Source organism: Lygodium microphyllum, chromosome 13, assembly GCF_053477565.2.
Source record: "Lygodium microphyllum isolate KBCC chromosome 13, Lygodium_microphyllum_v1.1.10, whole genome shotgun sequence".
In the NCBI taxonomy this organism is placed as follows: domain Eukaryota; kingdom Viridiplantae; phylum Streptophyta; class Polypodiopsida; order Schizaeales; family Lygodiaceae; genus Lygodium; species Lygodium microphyllum.
In genome coordinates, this window is record NC_141147.1 from 152,076,867 (window position 1) to 152,100,142 (window position 23,276).

The 23,276-nt window shown below is 41.9% G+C and overlaps 1 protein-coding gene across 4 annotated transcripts in view; it reads right to left on the reverse strand.

Moving 5' to 3' along the window:
- The window catches only part of LOC148027361 (RNA polymerase II transcription mediator), an 86,460-nt gene that overhangs the window by 784 nt on the left and 62,400 nt on the right, over positions 1–23,276 (reverse strand). For 3 of the 4 annotated variants that reach the window (XM_087691930.1, XM_087691929.1, XM_087691928.1), the window contains 5 exons: positions 12,244–12,329; positions 11,716–12,166; positions 11,062–11,622; positions 3,738–4,046; positions 65–445 (listed from right to left, as the gene is read on the reverse strand). In XM_087691930.1, coding sequence (XP_087548056.1) covers positions 134–445; positions 3,738–4,046; positions 11,062–11,622; positions 11,716–12,166; positions 12,244–12,329 — 1,719 coding nt within the window. In that variant the 3' untranslated portion in view covers positions 65–133. Of the gene's footprint in view, positions 1–64; positions 446–3,737; positions 4,047–11,061; positions 11,623–11,715; positions 12,167–12,243; positions 12,330–12,479; positions 12,850–23,276 lie in introns of those variants that run through there. The other variant, XM_087691931.1, reaches the window with a different exon arrangement.

The window sequence follows — 23,276 nt, forward strand, 5'->3', positions numbered from 1 at the left end:
GTTTGATTTTCTACAAACTGTAGACACAATTCAGCGATCAGGATAATGTAACCCTGCATTTTACCTGTGCTCCTGCATGCAAATGACCAGTGAATGTAGATCTCTCATTTGACTGACTTAAATCACAAGTGTTTTATGGATCATCATTCTTCAAGTCCAGAAGATCAACTAGTATGCCTCTCAGAGTTTCCAACTTAAGTGCTCCCAAAAACCTTCTAGAATGACTCTTGTTTGGTGCCAGCTCCTCCTCTTCACCATCTTCCGCTTTTGGGCTCAATGCATGAAGCCACCAATTGATACCATATGCTTGAACATCAACAGTTGCAACAATTGCAAAGACATCATGGTTATTTAGGTGGATTAAGAGGGAAAGAAAGTCTAGTTTGACATTCAAACCCATAAGTAATGCCTCTTCAGAAAGCCATTTGACTAGTTGTCCTGCAAGCTGAAGTCAAACCAAATCACATGGAAACATGGGTGAGACAATACTCAGAAATTTGTAACTGTTTGATATGAAACCAAAAAATGAAAGAAGTTGTGAAAGAACTTTACAACATTGACATGTATATGGATGGTGTTAAAAAATGAAGATAAAGCTTAAAACCAAAAAACTTTGGGATAAAGCTGGATTTTTTTCCCTCTTTTTTGTGTTGAGGAAAAGGTTGGGGGGGCGGGTTGATGAGTGGTGTGTGGGTGGTTTTGTGTGTGCGGCAGTGTGTTTGTTGTCTGCCATACAATGTAGACCATGTATTATGTGGGCTACTAAATACCACTGTTTAAATTCTTTTTCTTCTTTTTGTGTTGTGTGTAATTCTGTTTTCTTCAACTGGGTCAAACTTTGGCTTTTTGGATCTTGTGGATTCAAAGGGATCATACATTCATGGATGTTCAATCATGTCAGGTCTACAATAGCTTTTGTCACTTGCTGTAACAATCTCTATCTTATTTCTGCCGCGTGGGTAAGCTAGATTTCTCTCATATGGATGTGTTTTACCATTGTTTTCTGTTTTCTACGAAATACTTTGTCTTGAAGTCTTTTTCGATTGTATGATAAATGAGATAATGAACAATAACCTCACCCAGAAAACGAAGTGCCCTCATGCACATGCAAAGATTCCATTTCAAAAACGTGTGTTTATGCATGTGCCTGTGCATGTGCAAGGAGAGCAACCAAATAGGTGTAACTTGGTTGGTAGGCCTAATGCATAGTAATCAAATGTTACTTCCATTTCCACGCCCATACAGAAATAAGCAAAATTTTAACCCAAGTCTGTGTGTTTATAAAATGAGCGGTGTCCTGATAGGGTACCACTTGATTACAGGAAAAAGTGTGGAGAGACATTGTGCTGCCTATGCGCCTGCTTCCTTGCCCTCTGTTGCATGTACTGTTTCCTGCTACACCTCGTTGCATTGTTTTCTGTGACCCCTCTTTGATCTTCCTGCTACTATTTATTTCTCTCCTCATCTTCCTTGTTCTTGCTGCTGTGTTGTGCATACACACATAGCGCACTGTTGATCCTTCCTCTTTATGGGGTTTTCTGAGTTGGTCTACAACTGAAAGGCTGCTTCTTCAAAATGATTACACATGGAGGCTTTGTTTGTACATCAATCTTCCCCTGAAGCACCATGTGTATGATACCCTCTTCAATAATTCTTAGTAGAGTCACATTGTTGGCTTGATCCTCCACCAACAAATAGATTCAAAAATTCTCTTCATAGCATCTTGACACCACAGAAGAAATTTTCTAACATGGCTATGATTATCCTTTTCCATGGGAAAACTGTTCACGATGTGGATTCAGAACACTTTGAGAGTCCATATGTGCAGAAAGTTAATATTGCTCAGTGTGGTTTTTTCTAATGTACTCCTTTCAGATGCATCTCATTAGTTGATGCATTGGTTTCCTGTCTCATGGCAAACATTTACAATAACCTTATTCGTCACAAATGCAATGCTTGGGCCAAAGTTCAAGACATCCCAATGCCCTATCCTCTTCCTTTGATTGTTGTGTAGACTCTGATGTTGAGTTGCATGAATCAAATACTCAGGATGAACCACAAACATCTAAACAGGATTTAGACAAGAAAAAGGGAAAACATGATGCATTTGTGGCTGGTCCTACTAAAGATCAAAAGAACAATCTCAACAAATGGAAGATACATATGCATGGACGGCAAGCTTTCAAGAAAACCATTCCTCAATGCAAAGTATCAATCCATCTTCTAGAACTCTTGAATTCAACCTCCTTTGGACAGATGTGGTGGTTGGTCTATTATAAGGATTTTTAATATAATTGACTCCTTTTTCTTGGGAGTGGTTTTTTTGGTTGCTGAAGATTCACAGTTAGTCTTGGCTTTCGATGATCCGCATGGTATATAGATGGTGGTGCAAATTGGGGAATGTATGAATCTGTTGTTGTTTATGCACTCCAAGCTCCGCACTGCAGACAAATTTTTGGGCTGAAACAGTTGGTTATCATTGGTTGCAAAATGTTTTTGTTTGTGGGGATCCTTATACTGCTCGCTCACAGATGGATAACTCTTTTGGTTACACTCAAGTTGCTATGAGAATTGGTTATTGCATTTATATGTGATTCTAATACTTTAGATCTATGCATCTACAGAGTTATCTGGGTATAGATATCAACATCATGCGTATCTAACCTGATTCGGCAGATGGTGCATGCTTAATGCTACTCACAATGATGCCTGTTATGCAAAGTTTTGGATTGATTATGACATTGTTTTGTCTGACCAACTTCCTTTATGGCTTGGCCATGAGTGTGTGATGAGCACCATGGATGACTCTGTCTTGCAAAGACCTCTATTATATCCTAGAAGGAACTTGTCAGCAAGAAGTTAGGCATATCTATCACTCTTTGCTTGCAAATGTTTTGTGACGTCAATTGTGCTTGGGATTATTTTGAATTTTCTATGCAGCATGTCATCTGTAAAAGACAGCATGTTCAGGATACGAAAGCAGTTTTGGAAAGTATGCATTAACTAGCTGATCCAAGAGCTCTTCCACTTGTCAGAATTGGACCAAATGGCTTAGGCAGGAAGCAGGGCAGAGGCATCAAGAACGGTATTCTCACTTGAGGATGGGATACACCCCAATAATATGATCTTTTCACGAGTGGTCTTGAGCTTTTTTGGCTGTTCTCCCTTAAAATGCTCAGCCACTTTGTACCTTGATAATGTAAAATGAATACGATATTTATATCCCCAAAAAAAGTATGCACAATGAAAGGGGAATGGACAACTTAAAAACCCTGAAATTTTCAAAACTCCCTGCCCACGCCCCTTGAAAGACCACCATCAGTCATCCCTGACAATGAGATGCAGTGGGATGCAGAGACAGCTGTGGCACAGACAAGATGGGACATCAGCCTGTTTTAGGATCTGATGGCATTTTTGTGTCCCAAGGGCTTGGGATGGCCGTTCTTGTGTCTATGGCTTCATTGCAAAAAGCTTAGTCCACATACTTTGTGACATATGCTTTGACTTCTACCATTATGTATACACAAACTCCAAGTCCTAAAGAGATGCTTGAGCATTACCAAGTTTGTAAATCTACATTTAAAGCATACCATGCACCTAGTAATTCCAAGCCTTTAACCTTTTCCAGCTTTTTTCTACAAACTGGTGTGCTATAACAATACATATCTCATACCTAGCTTTTCAAATTAGAGGAGGAAATATGGAGGAAAGCCTCAGTTTAAGCTTGAAACTTTTACCTTCTGAAGAAGAAAACTGGAAAGCTCCGAGAGTTCACATCTGTGCTTGGACACCTTCATTTCATCTGATGATGCACCTTCCACTGCTTGAATGGGTTCTAGACTCTCAACAGATAGTGAAGTATCACTGAGAACCACTTTTGAATGGAAGTTAAAACCAGACTTCTGTTTTGCATTGCTCCAGCTAGCAAGCTTCATCTTCCACCCATGCCCCAATAATTGAGGTATTGCCAATCGAAGATCCCAAGCTGTGGTCCTTGCCTGCCAAGTTGGATGGAAGGAAAGAAAGAGGTAGGGTATAGAATGCACCTGCAAACCTCAAGTCAAAGACGATCGTTACTAAAAGGAACCCACAGACAATAATACAAACTTTCAGCCTTCATAGTACTCAAAAATCAGAAACTACTTCTCCCCCTCCCTCTTTTGGTCTTATGGCCATTTAATTGCCCTAGTTCTGTTTCATGAGGAGATATCACTTGGGATTATTGTATTTGATTTTCTAGTCTCATAGACCACCAGCCTGCAATCGAACTAGTTAGTGTGGGACTGATTGCCTCAACTATCTGGGACTTTCAGCTCCTTGAGCAGTGTTTTACCAGCTTCTTCTTCTGACATCTTTGAGACAAGTTGCTTCCCACATAAAGAAGGCCATGACCATGTCACAGTGGATGATCACAGATTACTTTAGTAAGCCTACAGATGCAGACATACAACCAGGTGACACCTGCATCGGTTCAAACCACCTACTGAACAGACAAGACAGCATACATTAGGACATTTTACCAGCAAGGTGTTTTCTTAAGCACCCCACCCTCAACCAGCATGGCAACCACCATCTGAAGTTTGGGTTATTTTATTAAGGTACAGGCACAACCTTAGGCCTATCTCACATTCTAGAGCTTGATGAAGAAGATGATATATGACCTGTTCTATCACAATAATGACAAATAATATTAGAATTGTTAGAACCTCTATTTTACCATCCACCTCTTCCTCTAGAGCTCCCCTTGCCTCTAAAGTTTCCATGACCTCCTAAAACCTACATTTCACCAAAATGTTGATTTAACCTGTTTTGTTGGTTATCACCAGTACGTTCCATACCAGGCCTCTTGAAGAGAATCTACACATCCCGTTCTTCAACTTGAGTAAAATTATTGGACCTATTCACCACTTCTTTCAAATGATTCACCTTGTATATTGATCTCTTTACTGATCATAAGAGAGACCAACTTATCAAAAACTGAAAATGGCTTCTCTACATATACAGAAGTGAAAATGATTTCTAGGTCTTCTTATTATTAAGGCCACCCAAAGTACTAGATATTTCAGGCTTCGCAGTTAGTCCACATCTGTTTTTTGGGCATGAATATGTGGTCATTCTACAGATGATCGCTATATGTATCCCTCCCTTCCTCCCTACCATCAGGACCTTCTACCAACAAAGTGTTTACTTAAGCACACCACCCATGACCAGCATGGCAGTCACCATCCATGATTTGGGATTATTTAAAAGTTACAGGAGCAACCTTAAGAGTATTTCACGTGCTAGAGCTGGATGAGGAAGATGGTTGGTAGCACAGGACATTTATTTCAGGCTTTGTAGTTGTTTCTTTCATTTCCACACCTGGAAATGAGGCCTAAATACACTGTCATTCTACAGATGATTGCTGAATTGATCCCTCCTCCATGCCTACCCCCAGCCCCTCACATTCTCCTCTCAAAATATCATATCATATCATCAAGCACTGCTGATTAAGAGGACAGCTACAAATGAAAATATCTTGTGGACCAGTTTCCAGCCTGGCCATAACACTTACACTTATTTTAATGTGTGCAAATGATGGTGTACTTATGTATTAAGGTCTACAGCAATCATGTTCTACCTACCACTTACCATGTGTAAGCATTTGGGCAAGGCATAGTAATTGGAACCAAAAGGGAACGGGAGATGGAAGGAGTGACCGACAGGAATGTGGAATGCCTTCCAAAACAGTGGAACATTCCAATTTACATCCTTGACAGCTGTTCCTGTCAAGAAACTCTCCTACAATGTTCCGCTTGTTGGAAGGTGATTGGCTGAAAGGGTTTTACATATGGCTAAAGCTTTTAGGCGTTATTATCATGCAGCCATTCCCAAGAGGGTGTGTGAGAGGGCTGAACTTTGAGCAGAACAGCTCAGTTGGTTAGGGCGGGTGCCGTACACAAAGGTTCCCCTCAAAATAAGAGGACCCAATTTTGTCTGATAGGATGGTATGACCCTCCCAGTCCTGGCCTATGGGCTGACTATAAAGACTAAGGCAAGGCCAAAATGCAGGCCCTGCATACTTCTGCAGCTGTGAATGCCTCCACAGCAAAAGGAAAAAGAAAATCCCATCAGGTGGTTGGCCAAGCTAGAAATTGGGGTCAAAATAGACAGCCATCTACCTCTACAGCCTTAAAAAATTATGGGCTAAAATTGTTGAGGGGTGGAACATCACATATGTATTTGGAGAGTGATATGGCAACTTGTGCTACTAGGGATACAATTGGCCATGGCATGGTAGTGGAGGATGATGATGTAGCATGTTGTGCATAGTATTTTTTGCTGTGTGAGTTCACCTATTGTTGTATATGCCATGTTTAGAGCTCCTATCACATGCTTGACATGTAATCTAGGAGACCTTTGTGATCCAAGTAAGTGAAGGCTTTTTTGGAACTATGTACATACAGTAGATCAGCATACTACACTAGAATTTCCACAAGGCACCATAGTCAACACAACATTACTCACTGTTGTTCAACCATTCTATATGCCCAAGACACGCTGAAAATTACCAACCAACATCACATAACATAAGACTCACAAAGTATCTCAAAAACAGTGCCAAACTATAATGCGATAGATCCATTAATCATGAGCTCAACTAATCTAACAAAACTAAACCATAGTATAGGGTAAACCATGGCTGAAACATCAATGCCATCATAAATATGCTGCTATCCATAAAATCAGCTGAATACCACTGAAAATTAATGACCATACACTAAAAACCAAAATTCAATAATCAGCCCTTGAAGATCATTAACTAATGAAAATATATAATTTCAAAGGTGCAGACAATAAACCATACCATGTGCATACCAAACATTGTACCTAGGACACTAAACAGTGATCTCCTAGCAAACATACTGTCAACTACAATACCTTGAATATATGTTGAATACATCAGAGATCCACTATATCTAGAGTAGTCCATCAATGAGGAGTCGAGGTGCTAACTTTAAACTCCCTCATGAGCATCAGGTAGTAATACTCTAGATCCTTGCTCTGCTGAACCTAACTGAGCCTGATCTAAAGTTGTCTCTAACTGGAAAGCATCAAGGTAAAGCTGCAACAATTGAAGATGGTCTGCCAAGTCATCATTCTCCATCCATTTAGCATCAATTAGTGAATAGTCCTTACCTCTGATCTTCCACTCTGTGTGTGTCAATTTTTGCTCTGATACTAGTATCTCATCAAGCTCTTCAACCTCAAGCTGAATTTCAGCACACACATCCTCTAGCACATCACCATAAACAAGCCTAGGCAAGCTCACATGAAAGGCATTGTATATCCGCCAATGTGGAGGCAATTTCAACCTATAACGTGCATCACAAATCCTCTACAACACTTTGAAATGGCCAATACTATTGTATACTAAGCTTTGGATACAATCTCTCTTTGCCCTTCATTTTTTTTAATTGAGCCTTTTCAAAACGCAGCAATACATAATTGCCCTCTACAAAGAGCAAAGCACTTCTATGACATTCAACTGCTCTCTTCTGCTTCTCCTGTGATCTTTGAAATGCATACTTAACCTATTGATAAGTTGCATCCATGCTCTCCATAAAACCATCATCCTCAAAGATCTCATCTTTTATGTGCAAAATATCTAAAATTGTGGAGTTAGCCTCCTCGAACTAATCATCAAATTGTGATAGAAGAATAAAGAGAATTTCAGTGTTGTGTCCATATTCTCAAACAATCCTTTCCAAAACAAACTTATCATCCGCGGCTGACGATCACTTAGGATCGACTCTAGTATACCATGGTACTTAAACACATGTTGCATAAAAAGATGTACCATATGATTAGCCTTTATATTTCTTCTCATCACTGGAATGACGTGGGCTTGCTTACTAAACCTATATATGATAGTCCATATCCCATCATTCCGTATAGATGTACATGAAAGCTATAGCAATGCTCTACCAAGCCCTATCAAGACTAGGCAAGAGTTGCAATAAACCCGTCATCTTTTGCCTATTATACATGGCTTTATGGCATACTATGCATGTCCTAATAAATTGCTTAATATCATGCCTCAAAGTTGGCCAATAGAAGAATTGCTCAACTGCCTTAACTATGGCATCAATACCTCTATGACCCTATGACTCTCAGTCATCACCTTGGCCCTCAACTACTTTGTGGCACGCAGTCATCCATACATCATCAAAAAGCCCTCTCAACGTACAAAGCGATCATGCCTCTGGCCATTGCAAAGTTGATCATATACATTTCCAAAGTCCGAATCAATAGCATACTAAACCTTCATGGCATCCAACTCAATGTGATAAACCATGCTAACAACCGATAATTGAGGCTTACGAGACAATGCATTAGCAACTACATTCTTTTGCCATCCATGTGCACAATCTAAAAGTGAAACATAGACAAGAAGTTTGCCCACTGCATATGCTTCTCAGATAACTTCCTTAAGTCAAGAAGTAGTGCAAAGTCTGATAGTCTCTTTGCACTGTGAAATCAGCCAATAAAAGATAGTGCTTTCATGTGCAAAGTGCATGAGTTACAACCAATAGTACTTTCTCATACACCTGCAAATCCTCTCTACACCATGGAGAATATGAGTCCCATAAGAAATTACATGGCTATCCTGCATTAAAACAGCCCCAATGTTGTTCCCACATGAATTATACTACACAACAAATGACTTCTTGAGATCAGGTAATACAAGCACAGGATCTGAAGCCATTTCATCCTTTAATGCATTAAATGTTGAAATTTCCACTACTGTCCATCTAAACGACACATTCTTCTTCTGCAAAGCATACAATGGAGAAGCAATTTCAACAAAGTTCCATATATACTTTGTGTAATACAAACAGAGACCCATGAAATTGTAGATCTCATGAATGGTCATGAACAAATTGCCTCAACCTTAGCATGATCCACACAAATGCCATCAGCTGTGATACAATATGGCCCGAAAAGTAAATCCCATGCAAAAAAGAATTCACTTTTCTTATCATTAATCAACAACTAATGTTTGCGCATCTCATTGAATATTATTACCAAATGTTTGCGATGCTCGGCTTCGTTCTATAAAAAGACAATCATGTCATCAAAGAAATTACCCATAGATTCCCTATGCTACTAAAAGATACAATCCATCATTCTATTGAATATGGCAAGAGCATTCATAAGCCCAAATGGCATGAAAAGAAACTCATACAAACCAAAAGATGTTTGGAAGGTTGTCTTGCATAAATCCTTAGGCCTAATCCATATCTGATAGTAACCACTCTTCAAATCTATGCAGCTGAAAATGGCTGCCCCCTACAATTTGTCCAAGATATCATTAATTCTAGGAATCGAAAATCTGTTCTTTATCATGATTTTTTTCAAAGCACGATAATCAACACACATGTGGCATGACCTATCCTTCTTCTACACTAGAAGCCCTTTCTCTAACAGCTCTTTAACCTGACTCTTTAACTTCTCTTGCTGGGCTGCACTGACTCTATAAGGTGGCTTATTAGGAGGGCTACTACGGGGGATCAAATCTATGCCATGATCCTCAGGTCCTTAGGCGACAAGTGTCCAAAAATGACCGAGAAAAGCAATCAGCATACCTTTGCAAAAATGACATACGGTCTTTATCCAAACGAGTCACATTCCCAACATTTTCATTATCACTCTAATCCTTAGTTAAAGCCAAGTAAGTTGATAGATGATTTTTCATTACTTTGAAAATAGCAAAAGCAGATATAGCACAAATTGATTCCCCTTTCAACTTTACATCGAAAGTATGAACTTTGCCTCTATGAAAGAGGATCACAATCCTATGATAAGCATCAATCACTGCATGCACATGATGGCACCAAGGAATACTAAGCAAAACATCACATCCTTTCAAAGGAGCAATAAAGAACTCTTCACTGTCCATATAACTTTGATTATGCAAAGGAAGCTTTCCAATGATAGAAGTGACCGGCTTTGCATGTCCCTTGCATGCCATACCATTGCCACCCATGGGCCTCATCTCATCCTCTCTGATGCCTAAACGAGCTATTATATCAAGACAGATGAAATTTGATCGTGCCCCTAGATCAAGAAAAAGCAATGCATGCTGATCTCTAGTTTTGCCCCATGTCCTACGAAGTTCAATACTATAATCATTGACCTAGAGGTTGAAGAATTCGATAATAGCTTCAAGGATCGGATGCAAACAACAATAAAACTCTTTGCTGAATTGGCAAAGGATCCTCATTTTACTCGATTCTTGAATGCTCCAAGGAAGGGCATTAAAAGCAAAGAGAAAAATATCTCTTCTAAAGCTCCAAGACAACCAGAAGAACCGAAGGAGATACCTAAGCCTTCTTTGGAAGAGCCCAAAAAGCTTGATGAGCACAAACAGTTGGTACTCCTGGGACAACAAGTGCAAATGCATGGCCAACTTGGTAGTGCTAATCCATGGGAGTATGGACAGCAAGGTATTCATGCAAATGTACACATGGGGTAGCAAAGATACTTTGGTGGAGGTACCATTTTCCATGCTATGGTTGGACAAGCACCGCATACAGGAATATATCGCACAAATCCCTATGGTATGCAATAGCTAATGCATGGCTCACAACACCCAATGTATCCGAGTAATGCAAGAGCAATACATAATCCCATGTATGGCAATATAGGCATGATGCTTGGAGCACAAAGTGGGACATATGGACATGTATCTACAACCCCAAGGACTGTTGGAACACAAAGATTTGGTGCTAGTTATACAAGTGCATCTGATAGTGTTGGATCTTGGTTTTCATGTAAATACAGCAAATGCATCCTTTTGCAACAGCCTGTTTATGACAATTTGACACCCATAGGACTGCCAAAGAACTATCATGAAGGTGGCAAAAGTATGAAGTTTGAGCTTTAAATGAAATATTCATCAACTTTGGATGAAACAGTTCAATATGACTCATTTTCACTTAATGCAAACATTTAAAAAATGCACAAAAGTTACTGAAACAAGAATCCACATGTAGCAACAGACATTGACGGAAATACCAGGTTTTCTAGCTCTAGAAGCACTTTAGAGCTGTAGACTCTGTGGCGCATCGTCAAAGAAAAATGCTTCAGAGGTCCAACTGCTTCAACTGAGTCATGCCACAGGGTTGATCCAGAATCTCGATGCTTATTTGAAGAGAAGGTTCCATCTGTAGTTTTACCCTGCCCAGATTTGGATGCTGGCAATGATGAATCAGATGACTGCGGATATTTGAATGCACTCTGGTAAAAAGCCTGTTGCAAATAAACAGTGGCAGGAGCACTGATCCATTTCGAAGGTTTTGCTTCATGAGAACCAAATTCTGCAGATATCAAGCCATCACCCCCAGGTTCTGGAACTTGGCTTTCAGTTGTGCCTTTCGGGCTTTCCTTTACATCAACTTCCATATCCTTGCCAGGTGTATCCTCAGATTCTTGTGTGTGTGTTCTTTTTAATTTCAAGAGCTCAAGCACAAGAGAGCATGATTGCCCAAGGCTAATCTGAAGACTATTCTCCTGGATTCCAGTAATTACTAAACCAGATGCTGGTTGCAAAGCTTCTCGCACTGTCCATTCAAAAATCTATACACCTTCCAAAAGAGCATGAAGTCAACAAAAACTTCAAATGAAACTCCAACTCTCCTGAATGTCTCACTTTATACAAGTCCAGGTTACCTGTTCATCAATTATTGCATTCTGGATGCGCCGCAGTATGGAATGTGCTGCACTTGCTCCTTGATTGACAGCTTCTCCCACATCCTTTTCTGTGACACTTTGTAGTTTGCCTCGAGACAAAGAGTTTTCTGCCTCAAACTTTGTTCCACTGTATGCCAAAAGAGTTGGATCATCCTTCACAACATCCACCTCTAGGGGACTGTGTGACATGAAAGGAGGACAAAAACTTATTTGAAGAGCATGCAAATGTTGACCCGGAAGATGTACAATGAGCAAACCACTGGAATCTTGCTCCACATTTACTGAAAACAAGCTAGCAGTACGGGCAGACAGCCCAGCAATAACTTCAGCTGACATCAGTGGATAAGACAAATCAATTGTAAAACCTGCATTTCCTCCAGGACCTGCAGAAATGACTCGGAGCCTTTTCACCTTCCAGTGCTGCTGAAGCCTAAAACATGTACCATTTCAGAACTTTCAGTGCATAAAACTAGTCCATTTGGCAGACAATGCTCCATAGAGTCATACCTCATAAGAGCTCCATAAAAGATGGCCTCCCTATCCACTTGCTGTACCAGGGCTTTGGCAGTTTGTTTCAAATATTTGCCAACTTTCTGCGAACATCAAATAGGTATAGTTAGATGGATGGCTCTTTCTTGGAATGCAACTTTAAAGTTACACTTTGAAATAATACCACTATTTTTCCCCCCACAAATTTCCTGAGTAGGTCCATTTCCTCTGCACATTCTGAGATAAATGCTAACCTGAGGCATCTTGAGGGAAGAAGATAGGGAACCTTCTAAGTTCTAATGAATATTAGCTTGTCTATGTGCCTCTCCACCTCACATCTGCCATGTCATCAGTGCTGAAGTTTGTTATAGCCTCAAAATAAGACCCTTGTTCTCCCCCAGCTGCATCACCTCTTTGTAAATTTGCATTCTTGAAAACTGCACCATCATCCATCTATAAACCCTAGCTAACAAGCACTCGAACTTCATTAAGGCATGCAATTCCCTTCATAGCAGCTAAGAAATGCGTTTCTTTGAATTTGAAACTTATGAAACTTCGCTTAAAGTACGAAAGGTTTTTGAGAGTCAAAACATGGGTGTTTTTATTTTGTGAGTTGGAATCCTAAACATGGTTTTTTTGACAAAAACTATTGGGCAATGTTAAACATGATGATGATGATGTGTAATGACTCGTGAGGGCTTAAGATTTTGGAAGAGAGACTAATTTTTTGTGATTATTTTTAGTTCTTAGACTCTGCCAATCTAGTATCTATTATTGTCTAGAAAATTGAATATTATACGACTTTAGTCTCATTTATGAGTTATTTATGATATATTATGATTCATTCTCAATTTTGACATTTTGTCAATTTGTTTTGAAATGAGAATCATGATGTTGCAACTTGACTTAGTCAATATTGTAGATAGGCTATTTACATGTTAATTTCAATTTTCTTTGTATGATATGTATAAATCATAATGTTTGACTTCTAAACCATAGTATAGATTGTCCAAAGACTAACTTTGACATAAGTGACAAGTCAATAATGGATCATGGATGTGTAACGTATAATGTATTATTTTCAATTGACTCTATTATCACTCAAGCTCAATTGGCCATTCTTTGTTTAAGAGAGAGTTCCATAGGGGTTTAGAACCTCTTTCCCTGGTCAAAACTATTAAAAATCCCTATATAAAAAAACCCGCGTTTCTTACTTTACCCCCTCTTGAAACAAACTTACGAAACACGTTTTCAACGTTTTGTTTCTAAACGTTTCTGGCTACTATGATTCCCTTTCACATGTGCCCTGATTTTATTAATTCTGGCAATGAGAATCCTCAATCAGCATGAAATCCAGTTTCATCAGGAAAGTGACTGGATCAGAATGTGACACTCTGAAGTAACCCCAACAAGAAACATAGGGTGCATATTCCGATGGCTAGAAACTTAGGGAGCTCCAAAAACTTGCTTGTCGATGACTTTAAAAGGTCCTAATTGCTTGAGCACTAGTTTGAATTTTACTACCTGAAATTCATATGAACTTGCTTCTCAAACTTCCAAGTACAGTTTCTCCCTTCAAGATCTCCTTAAAGATCCTACAGTTAGTCTGAGACACATTACATTTCCGTACTTCAAACTTAAGTGTGGTACTGTAGTGTTGTACAATCATTGGATTTCCACATCTGATGCATGACCAATCTGGCAAAGAAAATTGCTATTTGGAGCCTCAAGTCTGGACCTGAAGCGTTTCAGCTAAGATTTTGCTGCACTTGGGAGTAAGTTGGGACTGCAACCAGCAAGAATCGGGTTAGCATGGCTGCCTTGTGATGCATGCATTAGGTTTGAACTGGATCAAGCACGTGAAGACTCAAATTGGCTCCCCCAGGCACTATAATCAAGGGGCAAAATTGAGTATTAGAGCTGTTGGTTGCAATAAAACAGCAAGTTGTTCCAGATGTGTCAGGGATCGAGCCTTGATTTGCCAGAGTTGAAAGGAATGTCAGTTGATAGATCATGGAGAGGCTTTGAGAGCTCAGCCTGGTCTCCTACTAAGCTTCAGCCTTTCTCTATTGTAAATCATCAATTTCTGGAATAAATAAAAAAGAAATGTTGCAAGGGGCACCAAGGTTTGGGGCCGGATTGTCTCCTGAAATATTACAAGGAGCAGCCAGGTTTGTAGCCAATCAGCGTCAGATTGTCTCTTGAATCAGTGATGTACTAAATTTATATATTTATGTAAAGATTTACCATCCTTTCTTTATGTGAAGGAAGGCCACTCTCATTCTTCCATTGTTAGGATACAGCAACTCCCTTGAGTAATTGGAGCTATGGCACCTCATTGCAATCCAAATTGCAAGCAAACTGTTGGAATTGTTCTTAGCTGTGATAAAATTCAGCATGCAAATCTTCAAGCAATGATGAATCTCATAGTGATGATGCCTCTTTGTCTGAGGAATCAGAAGATAAATGGATTGCCTCACAATGGAATGGTATGCTGACAATGCAAGGGTTGGTCCATGATTCCGTGAAGCTGGTACTTCACAGCGTTGAGATGCTGAAAACCAGCACGAGAAAGAGGATTGTAATGCCCAATGGGAATTTTGGCTCAGCTTTTAAAGGGCTGACGATTTGCTGAATTTATGCAGTTATCAAAGACGGGACAACAAGCATAATAAGGGGAAACCACCCCTTGATGTTTTGGGAAAGCATGTAGCTTGGAAATTGGATGTAGCACAGTCTCAAAATGCACCAAATGCATCTAATGAGCAGATACAAATGTTTGGACATGGTTCAAAAATGCATCGGACTAGTGGAAACGCATTCCGTATGCTTTTGGGACAGCAAGTTGTGGCTCAACATGTGGGATACCCAGAATACTTGGATGGTGTTTCTATGTTTCATGCTATGGCTGGGCATAGTACTCATTCTTTTGGAATGCATGGTACTTATGTATTTGGTTCTCAGCCAAGAATACGTGGAATGCTTGGACAAATGTGTCCTAGTATGGCAATTGGTATGTGAAATCCTAAGTATAGTCACATTGGCATAGTACTTGGCAAGGGTTCTTGACATGTTTGGTGCACATGGAATTGGGGCTAGTTCACAAAAATTCTATGTTTGAATTTACAAGTCAGAGCTTCCAAAAGAAAGGGAATGACAAGAAGAAAAAGGATGATAAAAACAAGAAAGATAAGGAGTCTGTTAGCTTGTCTTTTTTCATTGCCAATCTGTCATCTCCTGGTTGTGAGCTCCTATCAGAGTTTGGCAGGAGACAGAGGAGCTTTGGCATTTCTTGTGTTCGTTTGAGGGTGGTACTCAGCCCAAAATGGCCCTTTTGTGTGCAATCGGCCCATATTTGGGCAGGTCGGCCAGTTTTGATGATGGGGGGCTATTTATAGCTACCCCCCTGTCATTCTTCACTTCATCTGCAAATTCCAGCACACACTCCTCCATTCCCACTCCGACATTGGTGCTGCCATTATCTCCAGCCTGATCTGGTGCCCTCACTAATGCTTCAAGCTGCGTGCAGGGACTGATCGGTCCACAGTTCTGTATTCAGCATTCATTGCAGTCAGTGCAGATTTTTTTCCTTCATTTTCTGCTTTCTCTCTCTCTCTTCCTCTGTGTTTGTGTTTCTTCTTCCATTGCGCACTCTCATGTGGTATCATCACCTAACTGAGAGCACGGAGGAGAGCTTTCATTTCAAAGAGTTCACCATTAACTACAGCCTGTATCTCCTTCTTCTAGTTTCTGGCGGTGCATCCCAGGCTGAAACGCAGTCTTTTGTACCTGCGTTTGGTGTTTTGCTGCCCCTGGAGGACTAGGCCGTAGTCTGTTTGAAGCCATCTACTTACGCAGCTGTTTTGCAATCGTCCTCATCATCAGGAGGCAGAGGTGTCATCATCTGGAGCCAGGTGACTGTCTCCAAGATGTCCATAACCCGCATTTGTATCAAACGCAGCCTTTTCTGGCATCTGGAGTGGAGGCGTCCTTCTCTGGCAACAGCCAACGACATCATCTACCTCCTCTTTTGGCAGGCGATAGCACTTCCTATGTCTTTCTAGCATTGGTAGCTTCATTGTGACTGTTTGTTGCAAATTCTTTGGTGTTTGCAGATTTGAAAGATGTCTTACCAGTTTTCAGGCTTCGATGACTCAGAGGATGAGCTTCTTTCTCATCATTCCTCTGAGCCGAGACGGGATTATCAAGAGTTTCGACAACGAGAAGAGTCTCCTCGTACCCATCCTTCTTCAATCCATGAATCTCAAAGGGGTCCATCTACCGTGAAGGTTCCATCAGCAAAGATTGCTTCAAATGTCCATATGCCTTCCTTGATTCCCTCGATACAGGTGCCCATACTCCCTTCCTTTCCGAAGGAAGACAAGTTGGATGGTTCCAACTTTTCCCTCTAGTCGTTCAAGGTGGAGTGTATCCTCGACACATTCGACCTATGGGAGCTGGTTTCTTCACCCATCGATTGTCCCCTGGTGGATCATTCTGATGGGGCCTCTCTGGACCGCGCAGCCTTGTGGGATTGGCTCAACTCACGAGCCCGTTCCTTTCTCTTTATGAGTCTTCACGACTCTATTCTTATTCATGTTCATAGGTTGAAGACTGCGGGGGAAGTGTGGAAGAAGCTTGCGTCTTTGTACCAGCATAAGACGTTTGCTCACAAGATCACTTTGGAGAAGAAATTGCAGATGCTCAGTCCGGATGGTTCTTCTTCCATGAAGGAGCACATCATGAAGATGGAGGATATGAGAGGTGAGCTTGCCTCTCTAGGTTGGGTGATCTCTTCCAAGGATATAGTGATGATTCTCTTGACTTAGTTGCCATCACCCCAGTTCGATGTCTTCTATACCAGCCTCATCACCTCGAGGACCTGCAAGAAACTCTTATGGGAGGAGCTTTTTCCGCTTGTCTTGGAGCATGAAAAGCATCTCAGAGAGGTGGGTGCCAATGGCTCTGGCTCCACCAAGGCTTTTACTGCAAGTACCGATGGCAGGAAGAAGAAGAAGCAACAGAAGGAGAAGGCTAGGGACAAGAAGGAGGAGGACAAAAGAAGGATACGAAGGAGAAGAAGCCCAAGTGCCCACATTGTGGGAAGGGCACTCATCCGGAGGAGAAATGTTGGTAGAAGTACCCTCATCTGAAGCCTAAGGAGGACTCGAAGGCGGCCCTCGCCACGACAGAGTCTGCACTGTCACCATTGGTGACAACTCTACAGTTCCTGTTCGAGGCGTAGGGACTTTACTATGTTCTCAGACAAGTGGTCTTCTTCCGCCAGAGTTCTTTATGTACCTAATTTGGGTTTTAACCTATTGTTTGTGCATGGTCTTACTCAGTTAGGTACTAGAGTCATTTTTACCCAGGATGTCGTCACAGTGGAGGATGCTTTTACAGGTGATGCTCTTTGGACAGGTTATGGGCATCTCAATCTTGATGCGATTCGGCAGGCTTCTCGAAGGAAGATGGTGGAGGGACTCCCAGATTTCCCTCCTCTTCACACTTTATGCCCCAACTGCTTGAGGGGCAAGTAGCACAGGCAGCCTCACCCACAGGTTGCTTCCAGGCGGGCTTCTTCACCGCTCGAGTTGATTCACACCAACCTTTGCAGCCCTATGGGCACGGTCTCCCTCGGGAAGGCCAAGTATCTAATGTTGATTGTGGACGACTTCAGTCGTTATGTGTGGCCTTACTTCTTGGAGTACAAGAGCGAGGCGTACTCCCGTTTCTACGAGTGGAAGGTGTTTATGGAGACACAAACTACTTCCAAAGTTCGTGGCGTTCGAGCTGATCATGGTGGCGAGTTCACTTCTCACCGCTTTTCTCAGTTTTGCAGGGACCACGACATTCGGGTGGAGTATTCCCATTCGGGTGTACATACGCAATCACTCTCCTACTTCGGCATTGCAAGATATGACTCCGTATGAGGCTTTCTTTGGGAAGAAGCCTTCCGTGTCCCATTTTCGCATCTTTGGATGTGATGCTTTTGTCCATGTGGACAAGAAGAAGAGAAAGACAAAGCTCGACTCTAAGTCGCGCCAGCTTATCTTCGTGGGCTATAGCACGACCACGAAGGGATATCGATTCTATGACCCAACGACACGGAAAATTGAGGTGAGCAAGGATGTGATCTTCAATGAGGTTGCGGCCTCCAAGGATCCGATTGATGGTTCTCTTACACGTGATTCTTCTTCATCGATTGACTCTCCCCCAACTACTCTCCCCTCCCTTCCTTCCAGATTGCCTCTTCGCACCCCTTCTTCTTCATCGGCTCCTCCCCCTTCTCTTCCTCCCTCTTCTTCGAGTACGTCCACCTCTATCGCCTCCCCTCAAGAGTCTTCTAGGGATGTACAACCATCCAATGGAGAGCCTTCTTTATATGAGGAGGATCTCCCTTCTCTAGGAGGCGGGGACTCCCTTTTCCAACTTGATGCTTTGCATGTTCCGGAGGCTACTCGGTCTCCCTCCTAGCAGGAGGAGTCTCTTAGGATTCCTTTGTGATATCACCGGCTCATGCAAGATTCAGGTGTTACTCACTTTCCTGCTCCTATAGGTCCATCAAATCCGCCCCAATTACAAGCCCAACGGGATAGTTCACTCTGTGTGAACTATGCTCTTATGTCACAGATTCTTCAAGATTCCGAGTCTTCCACTGTTGAGGAGGCTCTTGCACAGGATGTTTGGAGACATGCTATGCAGGTAAAGTTCGATTCCATTGAGCGAAATCATACTTGGAAGCTTGTACCACGTCTCAAGAAACGAAAGGTGATAGGTGTGAAATGGGTCTTTAAGACCAAGTATCTACTAGATGGTGTTGAGCTAACAATGCATTAGCTTTACTTAAACAGCCCCAAAACGTGCTTAATTAATGAAGAAACCTTGTTGCCGAAACTTTCTATAAATACGTATGCTGCCCTCCATTCAGCCCTCAATCTCGTTTTTGCAAATTTAAGGTGTTTCAGCTTGCTGCCCACACCCCATTTGCGGAGGGCATCTCAATCGAAGCTATCCATTGCTGCCTCCATCAATTGGCGCCTGATTTCCAGCCCTCTTCATGCAGTTTGGAGCTGATTCCAGCTAGGCGACTGTTGTTCCTGTGCAGACCTGCTGCCGTTCAGCTTGCCATGTCATCACAGTCCTACAATCTGCGTTTTTAGTCTTTATCTCTCCTGCAGGCTGTCCTATCTGCATTTTTAGTATTTCTCTCACATGTTGCCTGCGTTTTTAGTCTTTCTCTCTCCTGCAGGCTGTCCTGCCTGCTTTTTTAGTCCTTCTCTCACCTGTTGCTTGCGTTTTTAGTCTTGCTACGATTCGAGATCCATTTAGATTATGACACATTCTCCAACTCATTACCCCTACCCTAATCCTTGAGATACAAGAGTTCGAGGTACAGTATTCATTCACTGCATAGTGTGTTTGCTGCATGAGCATTGTATATTCAATAGTCATATCACTTCATTCATTCATTGTGTTCATTGTCTCTGAGTTATCCTAACCTTAACTGTGTTCTTTTATCAGTCTGTGCTTTGTTGTATGGTTTCTGTTTATGTTTCTGTATCAGGATATTTCTTTACATGGTATCAGAGCTTGGTACTCTCTGAGAAACCTAGGCCTTTGATTTGAAAGCTCTACACAAGAAGCAAGAATAACAGTAGGTTCAAATGACTTCAAATACAACAACACCGATTCAGTCTCCAAAACCAACTATGCCGAGAACTGAGCGAGAGTGGGCCGATCAAATTGCTCCACAAAGTTCCAACATGGTGGAAGACAATTCTGATTATATGGAAGAAAAGCTAGGCAAGCTAACCTTTGAAGAATACAAACTGATCATAGTTTATAGACGAAAGAAGATTGAGGAGCTCGATCGAATGATTGCCCTTCAAGAAAAGCTTCTAAATGAAGGTATGCATGAATTTCTCTCTTTAGATGTTGCGCATAAACCTGATGATGTTGAAGGGCCGTCGAGACCTCCATCAAGGATGGGCCCCCCTCTTGGAGAACAAGACCCGAAGTACGTTCCTTTCTTTCATCCTCTTCCGTCCACTCCAGTGCAAGGTACTTTAGATTCGCCTTTTGTTCCTTTCTCTTTCACCTCTTCTACTTTACAATATTCTGGTAGAGATCATGTGGAAGAAAGAGTCCATTCTATTAACTACGGAAAACGTCCTCTTAAGGACCAATTCTTGTATATTAACAAACCTCATGGGGATTATTAAAAAAAGCCACGTACCTCTTTTTCTAGCCTTCCTTCTTTTGTGTCCACTTCACAAAATCAAAATGAACTTGGTGTTCCTTTTTCTTCATTGCATGATACATCATCATCTTCACATTTTCATTTCCAATCATTAAATGATAAAAATGAACAAAATGCATCTATGCCTCACACACCACATTTTCAAAACCCACCCATCCCACCACATTCTTCCGTTGCTTCTCCACTTCCATTCACACCATTTACATTTTCATTTCGACATCTCATGTCGCACCGCACATCACACCAGGGGGTTATGGAAACATATGCATATCCTTTAGGACCTCATCCTTTCCTCAAGCGGGTGGTGTTCCACCTACTTCACACACATTTTCGGGATCATTGCAGCCTGGGTATCCCCCCCCCCGTCTCTCTCGAGTGTGGATTAGTTGACTCCACAGTTTGCCTCCATGGGTTTACCTAGTGGATCTTGTGGTCATACTGTTGTGCCCCAACCTCACTTTGGACAGGGCTTCCGTGTCACAGTGCCTCCACCTACACCGACACCTTATGGAAACATTCATGTTCCAGTGCCTCCGCCTCAATCGCACTCATTGGACACTCATAGCCTACTTCTGCCTACCCACCTCTACCTCCTCCTTCTACCTATCACACATATCCACCTCCACCATCTTATCCCCCACATCCATCTTACCCAACCTATCCGACACCCCATGGTTCTAGCTCATCTTCTGCCAAGCATGCATTTAATGACAAGACTCATTTTAACAGGTCAAACTTTACCACTTGGTCGAACTTGATGAGACATGTCCTTGACTCCCAGAACCTATGGGATCTTGTGCAAGGGTTGGTACCCCAACCCGATCCCGCACTTGTCCCATACGAGGTTGTCCGCTCATGGAAGGCTAGGAATGCCTCGCTATTGTCCAGCTGATCCAGGGATTATTGCCTAAGTTTCATTCTCAGCTTCAGCATTTTGACTTAGCATCTGAGCGATAGGCACATTTGACTAACTACTACATGGCTCGGGATAGAACCCGTCGTATCAATCTCGACCATGAGCGCCAACTTTTCAAAATCACTGATCGGGATGACTTGAAAGTCAAGTTGACTGAGTATCGGTGTCTTCTTGCTAAATTCTCCACTACAGGGACTCCCAAGTCCTCTAATGATCAGGTCACATTGTTCCTAAATAAACTCCCCAGGAAATATTTCAATTTTGTGAAAGGTATAGTTTCAAAGCCTACCATGCCCACATTCTATGAATTTGAGTGTCAGTTGTTGCGTTACGCACGATTGTTCAATCAATTTCATATGAATTCCTCTTCAGAGGGGGCTCTTGTTGCTCATTCTCAAAAAGGGAAACAAGAGAAGGGAAAACAAAACCAAACCTCCACTCAAAATCAAAATCAAAATCAAAAGAAAAAGCAATCCGAGGAATCACAAGAAACACGGTATACATCCTTAACCGATGCCCAACTACGGCTCTTCCTCAAAAGACCCCGTATGAGGTATTTTTTGGCTCTCAACCTATTATTTTCCACTTCAAAGTCTTCGAATGTTGTGCGTACACACACGAGCGCCTAATGACAAGATCGAAAAGCTCACTCCCCAAGCTGATCTCCTTATTTTTGTGGGATATTCATCTAAAGCGAAAGCCTATCGTTTGTTTGATCCTCGAACAAACAAGGTGATCGTTAGGCGGAATGTCGACTTTGACGAGAGGGATATCGTGCAGTCCTCTGCACAGGACTCCAATCTGATTCCTTCTTCGACATCATTAGAGATCGTGCCTACTGAGCCTGGTCTACTTCCCGCTCCTGACATTTCCGCAAATTCTTCCGCTCCCAAGCCCCCTCGTCAAGACCTGTTACCTCGCTGGTACCAGCAAGCCTTGCGGGATTCGGGGATCGTACCACTGGATTCCACTCCGGAGGGACCTAGAAGATCTGCCCGGCTTGCTCCTCAAGCATCATTTGCATCGCTACTTACAACCAATTATATAGCGCATGTCGGATACATGGCAGGAGGCTCTTCAGCACCCTCAATGGTGAGAGGCCATGGAGAAGAAGCTAGAGAGTATTAACCGGAATGAGACTTGGACATTGGTGGATCGTCCGAGCCCCAAGAAAGTCATCTAAACAAAGTGGATTTTTAGGACCAAGCTAAAAGCTGATGGGACTTTAGACAAGAACAAGGCTCGCCTTATCGTGCAAGGGTTTCCAAATGGCATTGATTATGAAGAGACCGCTCCTACTACGCGGTTGACTTCCTTTCGGTTGCTACTCGCGCTAGATGCTCACCACGGTTGGCCGATACATCAAATGGATGTCAAGAGTACCTTTCCTGAATGGTTTCTTAGAGGAGGAAGTCTATGTGGAGCAGCCACCCATTTTTTCTTCAAAAAACCCTAGGGATACAGTACTCTGCTTGCATAAAGCTCTTTATGGACTAAAGCAAGAGCCACGGTCTTGGTTCCATAGGATGGATAAGTTCTTGCAAACTCACGGATACCATTCTATTCCTTATGACCCGAACTTATATGTTTAATCTGAACTTATATGTTCAATCTACTGCATAGGGGGTTAGCTATATCCTGTTATATATTGGTAACTTACTCATCACACGCTTAGATTCTACTGCCATAGCAGATCAAGGCTAAGCTTAAAGCTACATTTGAGATTTTAGACCTTGGTTTGTTGTCCTATTCTTAGGGATGGAGGTAGTTCGTTCTGGGAACTGTATTTTTGTGTCACAGCAAAAGTATGCACTTCAGCTCATGAAACAGTACACTCCGGATGAGACACGGCTAGTGGCCACACTTCTAGAT